We start from the raw sequence: 12,382 nt of genomic DNA on the forward strand, positions 1-12,382 counted from the left end.
ATGCAAAAATTGCGGTCGCAAAGGGGCAGATTCTGCGAATCTGCCCCTTTGCTACCGCAATTTCAAATGATGCATGTGCTCCCTAATGCTTCAAATGATTTTGCGAATGTGGAAACATTTGAACACTGTCAGAATGTATGTGAAAGTAAACCCATTTGTGAAGGTAAAGTTCAACCATTCCTCATTCTGTAAATCAGTAGTGGAAATGTTCCCCCTGCAAATTGTTTTGGTCACCTAATTTAAACTTAGGTGTGCATAAACATTTGGGGCTCGTGACTTTGGAGCTTAAGTAATAGCCTATATAACATTATCAACCAAGTCAGGGATGCTCATTTCATCAACATAAGCAGCTGCCTGTGGGGATGCTGCCCATGAGCCGTCACGTTATCTCTGCTGAAGGTTTGGAACCTACTAATCTGTTTTACCATCTTGTAAATAAAGTAGATTTTGAGTTTGGTGCTCTATGCATGAAATTCATATGGTCTCTCAGCGGTCAATATTCCTTCAACATTCTCTACCCAAAGAAACTCATCCAGAAGAGCATTAAGGCAGGATTTGGAAAAACACATAGGAGTCGACAGTGGTTTGTACACAGTTTTATTAAAAGTATTTAGCAGAATAATTATAATAACAATAAAATAAAAAAAACAATGAAAACTCTTGGAAGATCAGGAGGTTTAATGTTTTTTTTTAGACAGGACGTATACTTTACACACTCTCCTGTAAAGAGCTCATAGCCTTGTATTCCATGGTTGTGGGAGTCTTAAAACCTTTGATTTGAATGATAAACACTCTGTTTGTGTCTTTGAGCAGACTCTTTATGTGGAAGAAGTATACGCTCCAGGTAGTGGCTCCTTTGGCAATCAAAGTAAGTTACTGTCCCAATCAAAACTGACCGTCACAGTGAGATAGCGGGACAGCTACTGCGTTGGCAGACATTACTGCCTCTTCTGAGGTTGAAAAGATGCTTCGCATTAATGAGATGGGGTGATGCGCATGCGCAGGTCACTCTGTGTATTCTAAGTGACGGAAAATGAGTCACTTCCACAGGCTTGCCAGCTGGACACATATTACAAGATATGCTTTCAGGATATTCAAAACACATTGTATGGCCACGTGACCCAGTCATGTGGCGTGAAATGGACTTAGACTGTAAAACAGATCTAAGTCATGGGTAAAGCAGTAATCAGGAAATGCAGAGAACGCGGGTATTCTCAATTAAGCAGTATAAAACGTTTTAAAACCCATAGTCCATTCGCTGATCAATGTATCTGCCTACAAATTCATTGAATTTTCATACTGAGGGTTTCACAAAAACACAATAGTGGTGCAGGAAAAACTGAAACTGTGTTAACAGATTTTTCCTTTTACTACACCTGTTTATTCTCATACTCAGCTGGTGTTTTTTGTGTGTATTAGATCATATGAGTTTGGTGGTCTCAGAATGGCCCATAATTACTGTATTTTGGTTTCTGGTGAATTAGTAGACACCCTGGAACACCTGGTCTTCACATCTGGAAAATTTATTTGATTGGCTGTTACTAGAGAAGCTGACGAGTCCTGGGGATGGCAAATAGCTCTGCCTTCATCATGTTTTCCATTGCAGGCTCTGTGGCGATGTCGTGAACTGGTCAGCAGTAGAAGGCAGGGGCGGCCTGTGCACCTGCACAGGGCCGCCACGCCAAAATATATCCTTAATATAATAATCCTCTGAGGATGGATACATATTTTCGTGGCGGCCCCTGGCAGGGATTTGCCAGCCTCCGGCTCTGTAACACCTTCCTGAGCTCCGGGGGGCTCTGCCCCGCCCGGACCCCCTCTTCCGGGGCCCCTACCTATGCGCCCTCCCCAGGGCCGCCATGAGTCTAGAGCCGCCCCTGGTAGGAGGACGGTTTCCTTCGCCTCTTGGAATGGAGATAAATAACATGGCTTCACTTTAGAGTACAGTAAATATTCCACAAACCTTTTATAAACAAGAAACCATGGCGACTCAGTCACAAGGTTTTTCAAGGTGGATCGGATGAGTTTTTTCAAATTTTATACCAACGTTTAAGAGATAAGCCTCCCCTCATAATCTCAGCGTCGATTATTTTAATGGCGAGCATTGGTATAATCTTTGCGCGCCTGGTTCTGATAAATGATGGGATACTCATTCTTCTAGCTTCTCTCTAGCTGGATTCAGCAGGACTGACTTAAATTTTATGATTTTTCAGATAAACACATAAAGACATTTTACAAGATTTTGTCTTAAAACTCTGCTGTGAGACAATTTGTAAACTTAGAATTTTCGTATTTGTTATTGACCTTTTTATATTATTGGCTCGAACTTAGCCAAGAGGCAGCTTAAGCAGCAAAACCAACTGATGAAATTAAACCTTCCAAAAGAAGCCTTACAATGAAGCAGTGAAGGAACTCGTACCCTAAAAGGGCAAATATCACAGTTATATCTCTGAGAGGAATATTTTGACTTAGTTATATGCTTTCCTGATCCTTAAAATTCCAAATATTTACATATCTGCACAGTGCAAGAGGAGTCACATTTACAGGGGCTGGTTTCTCCTTTACACAAAGCTCTGTGAGGAAAGTACCTCCATCTACAGTGAGCCAGCGTTAAAGAAAGGAAAAAAAAGAAAGGTACAGAGTGGCAAAAGTAACACCTGATGGACTTAGCACGACTGCCCTGGCAGAACAAGGATGCATCTGCCTGAAGTCTTAAATCTTACACAGCCCGAGCGGTATACAAAGTACCGCGCCGTCCCCACGAGGCCTATGGACACAGGGAAGAGTCACCCCATAGATCTTCATTAAGGAATGAAAAGCTCAGGCGATGGAGACTAGTTGTTGGGTCCTGTTGTTTCTGTGTGCATTTGATCGCCTTATAATTGGTCCTTGGGAGCTAAGCCTGGGTGTACTTTTCAGGGTGAGATGACAGGACTATCCAATAAAGGCATCTCTCCAATTAAAACCAACATGAACTGTTCCCCCTCACCAGTGGGAGACAAAGCGTTTATTTGCTGATTTCTTAGTAGCCATTAAGCCGTTGTGACTGATGGTCCTTCACTACCCTGGCACCAGGACCACAGCTCGGCCAGAGTGGGTGTCATCACTGCACTGCAGGTATTCAGTTCATTATTTCTAGTTCTCTATGTATTTTTGCGCTTTGTTGTGTGTTTTTCCTATAGTGTTGTCCAATACGTTTCCCAAAACAGCCTTTAGCTGCTCGCTCGAGATATGGGATTCAAGAGCCTAGATCAATGTGCAGGCTTCCTTCTGTAGGCACTTTCCATGAACCTATGAAAAAATACAGAAAGCCATGTGGCATAATGCTGTGTGCATAAGAACTTAGATCTCTGTGCTTCCATTCCAAGGGTGTGATGTACGAGAATAAAGTAAGTCAGATATGGGTGATGCGATTTGTTGGACGAGAAACGAATGTTGGAAATTTCCCCCAGCCGTCCAACAAAAGTCACCTAAAAAAATGGACAATCAGCTTTTCCAACAGGTGATCAAGTCTGTTCTACAGAGATGCAACTGCAGTGAAAGTATCACTCAACACCCCTCCCATGATCACACGGGTTTAGTCATCCTCTGTTTAATATTATTCTCTGGCCCCAGACTCAACTCCTATAGCAAGGAAAGATGGAGACTGATGTCCGGCCACTGCACTGTATCCTTAAGAGGGCACCAGGGATTCAGAATAATCCCTCTCGGATATTATGATTCTTCCTAGACTTTCATGCTCTATCCCTCTTTCCCCGTATCTCTGTCTCCTTGGCTGGGCACCCATTTCCTATAACTTCCTTGAGGTGACCCCTATATAAATGCTCCTACCCCTCCTTATGTATGCGATTTATTGCATGCACCCAACCGTTGATGGCTTGCTTTTTTTATTCACGCAAAAAAAATTGCATAACACTTCCACTCTCGGTAGAACTTACTCAATCACTAATGTTGTCAGTGAAGCCCCTGAACTGAACAAAAGGCTCTCCATTACATCTTACCATGTAGTCTTCCTTTCAAGTCAACCAGTTTTACTTTCTGTCACGTTTTCATGTTGTACAGTCCTTTGTTCTTGTGTTAAATGGTATCTGTGAGATGAGTGAGAGCAGCTCACTACAAAAACATACACCTGCATATTCAGGAGCAGTACAAGCTTCCTACCCATTGGCCTCTGCAGCAATGTCCCTCAGTCGTCCCAAAGGTATTCACTCCCCTGAAATGCACGGGAGGGGCTTCCTTTCCACATCCCATCAATCATGATCCTCTCTGTAGTAGTCATGGTATGTCAGAAAAATGCAACAACTACAGATAGATTTCTATTAAATGTACAAATAATACTATTGTTTGCCATCTAAACTGACCAGGTCATAGGAACATTTCCAATTTAGAAAGTGCATTTAAGGAGCTGGTGGCTCGGGCATTCCAACCATCCTGCACTATTTTCTTATCATAGTTTTCATGTTCTTCGGTCCCTAAAGATCTTGAAACTCCCACAACCTGATAAGATGCAGAAGCTACAAAGCTAAAATAAAATCAGCTGAAACACATTGTTCTGTACATTTCTGTTAATGGGTATTTGTTGAGTTCCTAATGGCAATCACTTGGTAGCTTGCAGAGTTTTCCTATTTTTGTCTGCATCACTGTTTACTCGCAAATCGTTCAGACACCCTCAGGAATGTGTGCATGTTGTGTAATGTTTGTCCTATTTGGAGTAAATTCTCATTAAGGAGACTCGTATACTTCTTGCACAGCTTTGAGTGGCTATGTGCCCATCGTCCTAGCAATCAGGGACAAAAGAAACAAACTAAAAATGCTCAGAAAATGGAAGCAGCACGGTCAAACATGAAGCTCGCTCGTGCATCTCAAAAGAGCACGTTCTCCAGCAGGACCCTTTTCTGGATGGTTTTGTGGGTAGCAGCACAGTGTTTTGGAACCATAGCAACATGTATTGGTCTCAACCAGGAAACTAAGCTAATAGGAAGTGTTGCAACAGAGGGATGTAAAATGGAGAATAATGGAGCGGGTGTTCATAAAGCGCATAAGCAGCAACAGCAACCTCCTGCCTGGTGTCCCTTGTCGTGTGCATAGCGTGAGGGCGGGGGCGCAATGGGCAGTCGATCCGGGCTGCCTATGTTTATCACATAGTTTGCACTTACATTACATGATACAAAAAAAAGGTAATCTTGGAACAAGGAACAAAATGTCATTCTTAATAAAGTGACAGTGAACATAAAACAGCAATATTACAAGGTGAGTATAGAGGGATGAGAAGTACACTGGCATGACACAAACCAAAAGCTACATTTGCTTTTCCAAGTTTAACTTATTTCTGGCCGTCTAGAGCTATAGCAGCGCCTCTCGCATCTAGGCCTTTCTTGCTCGGGTAGCCGTAGATGATTCTGTGAGAATGTTGATGGTCAGGTCATGCTGTGCTGTTTTTTTATTTAGTATTTTTGTGTTAAGGTGGTGCTTGTGAAGGTGTGAAAGCAGTGCTGCAAGAATCCTCCATGCTTGCTCACCAGTGTGCTTCGATCTACCCCTGGAGGGTCCACTCTGTGAAGTAAATGAGGTGCTTCCCTTTGATGTCCACTGATCTGCTGCCCTGTTTGTTGAAGTGTCCAATCGGGTCATTCGTTGCTGCTCGATAAGGTCCTCTGCAAAGCATTTGCTTGTTCGCAACCATGCCATCTTCTCATCTAACTCGCACCAGAACAAAATGTTGTGGTTAACTAGGGACTGATGTAAACTGGGCAGAAAGAAGGGCAAAAAGTCTCTGTACTTGTCCTTCATCAACTCAGTTGTTAACCTATGCCTTGGTGGCAGTGTTTCTACAATGTTTATGATTCAATGTGCAACTCATCCAGAGAATCCAAGATGGCCGCTTGTGACACAGGATGGCTCATGAGCAGAGAATGCAGGACCACTTTACTGTACATAGGCAGAGGACAGAGAGAAGACGGATTCCACAACACACGCTCTCAACCGGTTACAGTTCACCAAAATGGCGCTTTGTTTTCCATCCCGTCTTCTGCTGAAGACGATGATCCGGCGACAGGGACCCCCATTTGCATCCTGCACATCCTTTGGCAAATCTGCCGTTCATTCGTTGGACAGTGGCAACATAAACTAATAAAACAAAAAAGCCAATTTTCTTGGAAGAAGGGGAATCCAAGAACATGCTGATGTTCATTCGCAGATAAGGTTAAAGTAAAGGGGCATGTGGATGTCCAGTCCCATGTTGACAAACTGTCTAAATCCAACACACAGCATGTCCAAAAACCTCTAAACTGGGAATGTCGCACTTTGCGTATACTAGAAGGCATATACATATCAGCAGAAACTTCCCTTTGAACCCAGCTGTGCAGTGCGGGGGTCCCCGGACTTGGCATCTGGAACCGGAATTTCTGATAAACGACAGAGGACAGGAAAACAGATTACAAGTATACATGTCGGGTTGTTGCGTTTCTTTTGGAGGTCGGGTTGGCGTGGCCGTGGCTATGACGTGGCAGTGGAACATAGCATAAGGAGAACCGTGTGTGCTGTGGCAAGCACTACCAGAAGGGTGCTTTGGTGAACCAGTGTGGACGCAGCTGAAGAATTGTCAGAAGACATGTGCCCACTGCTAGGCTTCAAGTCAACCTGTAAAATACAAGAAACAAAGATAAATGTTATTTCTTAAAAGACATAGCGAAATCTGTGATGGCATGCTTTGGGAGCAGGTTAAAGGTTTATGATTTTTTTCAAGAAAAATAACTGGAAATAGCTGGGCTCATTTACCACCCTTTATCTGGACCGTCAGATGAGGATACGTGAATATAATGTGATCTGGGGTCATCTGATACATAGAGCGTTCAAAGAGTCATGTTCTGGATTCACATATGTAAGAAGTAGGCGTCACCTCAGTCTAGTGCGTTGTAAACTCAGGTCCAGATTACGAAGTTTTAATGAATCTCAGAACAGCAATCCAAGTTGCATCAACTGAGAGAGAAAACAGTGCCATATCTACAAAGAAGTGGTGCAGTTCTGCTCTCTTCCTGTGCTGCAGTCAAGTGCCAACTCAGACACCCTCCTTCCATCTTTGCACCATAGTGTATTTGTTGTGGTCAACACAGTTTCTGTGCAGGAAGGAGTTCATTCCAGCACAAAAACGATGCTGAAAGGAACTTTCCTGCGTGGGTGTGTTTGCTGCTGAGAGCAGCAAATATGCAAAGAGGAAAAATGAGGATGAAAAAGAAATTCTCCTCGTTACAGCAGTCTCACGGATTTGCACCAACATTCTGCACCTCCCTGTCTACAAAGTATCCCTTCTTGCACAAAAATAATATTGTCTGTAAAGCTGGCACCCTGCACCATTGTGCAAGCGGGCCTGCGTTGGCGCTAGGCAGCACACAGTGCAAAAGCGCTGTGCGAGGGCAGAAGTGTGCAATATCTTATGGGGTGCTTTGGTTATCTCCCTTTCACACAAAAATCTGGTCCCAAGTTCAGATAGAGAGACAGAAAGCACCTGCCAGGAGGGATGTTATTTCATAACATTAAATGCATTATTTTCTAGAGAATAAACATCTATTTCAATATCATTGGCTCGAGTGTCCACTTATGCAGCAGTGGCTCGTGCAGGTAAGAGCGGTGGGGAGGTGGGTCGGATTTCGACAAACGATGATGAGGAAAACTTAACCCTTTGCCTGCGGGGCTTATTCCCCCGCTGTGCTGGTGGGGGGGGGCGCACACAGCCCCCCCGTGCTCGTGACACTCGTCACGCAGCTCGGTGGCGCTGTGCTCATGACGAGCTGAGCTCATCACGGCCACACCCGTTTCTGTGGAACGTTCAGCACAGTGGGGGAATTAGCCCCGCGTGCAAGCGTTCTGGCCGTTAAGACGAGCTCAGCTCGTCAGGGGCACACGGCCACCGTGGCTCATGACGACCTGAGCTCATGAGCAAGGGAGGGGTTAATTATTTATTTCATTTTCCCTCGTAGTCGTCTGTCGAATCCCCCCAACCCGGCCACACCGCTCTTACTTGCATTGGCCGCGGCTGCACTTATGGATGTTTTCCATTTTCCTCCATATCTATTTTATAAGGTGCACATTGTAGGACCAGCGGCAATGCCAAGTTGACCAAATAAGAAATCCGTTCTGCCCGGTTTTCATCTTTGCATTCTGGTACTTGCATGAATGAAAACTGAAACTGCAAGTGTCAGAAGGAAGAGGAATAACCTGTCGGAACAAACTACTCACACAGGACACTGAAAACTCCAGGCACGTTCGGCTCCTGCCACAAGGCCTTTAATAAAATGTATAGCAAATTATTAGTATTTAAGCAGTCCATCTCCCATACGTGCAAACTGCACCAATTTCCCAGTGGTCACCTTTTGTCAGTCCTCTTGCTTTTGCTATTATTCCCCTTCAGTAAAGAAATTGTAGGTCCATATATTTGAAAATCAAAACTACGTGTTCTAGTGCCCAAAATTATTTCAACTTAAAAGCATGGATCAATTGACGATGACCCTCGCAAGCGGTAGCAGCTATCAAAATAATTAATGATGTAATAGTCATTTACTATTGATCCTTCTATAGCATCAGATAGGTTCTTACACCAGACCCTATGCACACTTGCCTCAGAATGTGTTCATGGGCTGCTATAGATTTCTAGTCATGCTTGCTCAATATATAGAGGGACTGCAGAGTAAACAGCCTCTTATATTCCCTCCCACATCGGCTAAGTGGCCAAGTGCTTTACATGGCCAGCCTAGTTTTTCTAGCCAATGGCACTATGCGTACTGGAACTTGTAGGTCAACGCATAAATCGAAGTCTCAGATTGCAATGAGCTGCTGAGTAAAAAGCCAGGACTGACTGATGTGTCACCTGACACAGAGCCATGATACAGATGTACTAGCCATCAGGAAATTAGGCCATTCCTTTGGACGAGCTGTTCTAAAGCCTGTTTCTTCCTTTTCCCAGAATAAAACAGTGTCAAGTAACCCAAATACGAACAAATGCATTACAGCAGATTCCAAGTCTGTGTATTCCATTTGCATTAAACTTAATGTGCAGACACGTCTCTCGTTCCACAAATCCGTCCTGCCATATAATAACAGGAAGTACCGCCTTACCCAAGCAAAGCAGAGGGCCCTGTCTCAACTTATTGTATTGCTCAATCCCTGTGGGACTTTTGTTCATCTCACCTGAGCATGAAAACATTTCAAAAGGGCACATGGGAGCTAAAAATGAAAAAAAGGGAAATGGGACTTGGACTGGAAATTACCCAGTAATTGTATTACAATTTCAATGTGAATTCCAGTCCCTGCTTTTTCGCTTACCTGCTACAGTAAGTCAGACAACTAACAAGTCTCCCCATTCTGCCGTTTATACCCTTTAATCATTGGCAGTTGTGCAATAAATGAAAATATCCATGTTTGCTCCCTTATTCATCCATTACTCTAATATGTGAATGTTTATGGCGCAAAAGTATTCATTTAGATTTTATGCCTAAAGGGCCAGCATTATTGTCTCCACTTGTCGACCATGGAGTCTCCAGATCACGATTGGCGCCCGTGAATGGAGTTATTCCTTCATTCTTTCCAAGAGCCCTGACATTTTGGGTTTTCTTACTGGAAACATCGCTTACCTTCAAAAGACAAAGTTCTGCCTCTGAGGAATCGTTGCCTTTCAGCTTCTGTGCCTGTACACAATTAAAAAAAGAGTCACAATTAGCAGAAAGCTGTTCTGTGTCATGACTTAAAAAAAACATTTATTTCGTCATATGATATTGATAATCAGTGTGGTTTTACTTTTTCAATACATCTCAGACAGATAGTGATTCATCTCTCCTCTAAATAACTTTCACGGACCATTTTTTAATTCCCGTATTGTACCCAGGTCTGGTGACGATCATAGGGTTAGCCCATTATTATGTAATGGTTGTGTGTCATGCAGCATATTTTCATCACCACTGAAAAGAATAGGCCTTTATTTTATAAAGTTACACTTTACATAAGGTTTCCTAGACCCAGTGGTATTGTTGTAACTTCCCTTTTTATCATATCTGGACCAGACGCAAAAAACAAACTCAGAGAATTCCTTAAGGTAGAGTAAATTGAAGCAGGTTCGAGACCCTGTATATTCAAAACACCAGAGACTATATTACAAGGAATGTAGGAGGTTATCTTACAGGGAACCTCAGGTTAGCTTCAAAGGCTAGCTTGAACATCAAAGGCTACCTTAGAAGGTATAGCAGAGGGTAGATTAAACAGACTATCAGAGGAACTTTAACAAGGAACATCAGAGGCTAACGTACAAGGGGCATCACAGGCTTTGTTATAAGGAATAGCCGGGTACACCTTATAAGGATCATCCAACAGTATCTGACAAAGAACATCAGGCTTTATTACAAGGAATATCAGAGTCCCTAATTACAAAGAAGAGGCTTTCTTCCAAAGAACGCCAGAATCTCTATTAGATGGAACATCAGAGGCTATCTTAGAAGGTTCATCAGTGGGCACATTTTAGGGAGCATCTCAGGAGCTCTCACTAGGAATGTATAAGGTGAACTTACAAGGGACATCAAAGGCTTTTTTTTTTACAAGAAAATCTGCGTGCCTCTTACAGGGAACATCGCAGGGCATCTTACAAGGGACATCAGAGGCTACCTTACAGAGAACATCACAGCCTATCTTACAAGGAACATTATTAAAGGTTGTATTACTAAGAATATCATAGGCTCTACTAAAAGAATCGTCAGAGGCTATCTTACAAGGTCATCTTACAGTGTACATCAAGGACTATCTTACAAGGAACATAAGAACCATCTTACAAGGAACATCAAAGGCTATCGTAAAAAGAACATCAGACTCTAATAGGAATATCAGAAACTTTCTTTCAAAGACCATCAGAGTCTCTTTACAGGAAACATCAAAGACTTTCTTCCAAAGAACACGAGTCTCTACTCAAAGGGTATCATTTAAAGAACATTAGAGTCTCTATTACAAGGAACATTAGAGGCTATCTGACAGGAAACATCAGAGAGTACCTTTTAAGGAACTTCAGAGTAGCTCTAACAAGAAATCTCAGTGCCTAATTTACAAAAGACATCATAAACTTTTTTGGGAAAGACCATCCAAGTGCATCTTACAATCAACATCAACATGCATCTTACAAGGAGCTTCAGATCCTACCTTGCAAAGAACACCACAGCCTTAGCTCACAGAGAACATTAGAGGATGTATTACAAGAAACATCAGAAGCTCTACTATAAAAAATATCAGAAGCTATCCTACAAGAAACATCAGAGACTATCTTACAAAGTATATCAAGGGCCATCGTACAAGGAAAAAAAGAGACCCACTTACTAGGAACACCAGAGGCTATCATAGATATGACATCAGGCTCTTATATGAGGAACATCAGAGGACTTCTTCCAGAGAGCACCATAGTCTCTATTACACGAAACCTTAGCGGCTATCATACAAAGAACTTCAGTCTCTATTACAATAACAACAGAGGTTCTCTTCCAAAGAAAATCAAAGTGTATATTTCAAGAAACATCAGAGGCTATCTTACAAGGATCATTGAGGGGAGCCTTTTGAGGAGCATCTGAGGATCTTTTACAGGGAACTTCAAATGTTAAATTACAAGGGGAATAATAGAGGGACATAATAGACTTTCTTACAAGGAACATCAGAGTGTGTTATACTAGGAGCACTAGAGGTTACCTTACAAAGAGCATCAGTGTCTATTACATAAAACATCAGAGGCACTATTCCATGGACCAACAGAGGCTATCTTACATAGAACATCACAGGCTATCTTGCAAAGACCAATAGATGCTGTAATACAAGGGACATCACAGGCTATTTATTTATTTATTTTAGGATTTGTAGAGCATGTAGATGCCACAGCGACGAGGCGTCCCAGCGCTATCAGAACCCCAAGGACCAGAGCCAGTTAGTGAATAACAGCAGATAAACTATTTGCAGGGAAAGAGCCAGGTTTTTAAGGTTTTACGAAATGCCAAGTGATTCGACATTACTCTCATGGAGAAAGGGAGTGAGTTCCAGAGTTTTGCGGCCAGATAACCAAAGGAACGGCCACCGGCCCTCCCTCTCCAGATGCGTGGGACGCGGACCAGAGCAAGATCAGCAGACCAAAGCAGGCGTCCCGGCTTATAGTACCCCAGCAGATGGAATAGCCCTGACGAGAGTAACAACGTGCCCTGAACTCAATACACCGCTCAACTGGCAGCCAATGGAGTCTAGGAAGCACATGGGCAACTGAGTGCGATCTAGGCAGAGCAACCAACAGCCGAGCTGCCGCGTTCTGAGCCCTCTGAAGGTATTTAATGCTCGCTTTGTTGGCGCCCAAATAGAGACAGGTAGCCTAGTCCAG

General features: G+C 43.1%; 1 protein-coding gene across 3 annotated transcripts in view; it reads right to left on the minus strand.

The window, feature by feature from the left end:
• Positions 1 to 581: 581 nt before the first annotated feature.
• Positions 582 to 12,382, minus strand: part of GFRA1 (GDNF family receptor alpha 1) — a 396,539-nt gene continuing 384,738 nt past the window's right edge. For 2 of the 3 annotated variants that reach the window (XM_078643889.1, XM_078643890.1), the window contains 2 exons: positions 9,627 to 9,680; positions 582 to 6,639 (listed from right to left, as the gene is read on the minus strand). In XM_078643889.1, coding sequence (XP_078500015.1) covers positions 6,496 to 6,639; positions 9,627 to 9,680 — 198 coding nt within the window. In that variant the 3' untranslated portion in view covers positions 582 to 6,495. The remainder of the gene's footprint in view (positions 6,640 to 9,626; positions 9,681 to 12,382) is intronic. The other variant, XM_078643891.1, reaches the window with a different exon arrangement.

This window comes from Lissotriton helveticus, chromosome 5_1 (assembly GCF_964261635.1).
Source record: "Lissotriton helveticus chromosome 5_1, aLisHel1.1, whole genome shotgun sequence".
Taxonomy (NCBI): Eukaryota; Metazoa; Chordata; class Amphibia; order Caudata; family Salamandridae; genus Lissotriton; species Lissotriton helveticus.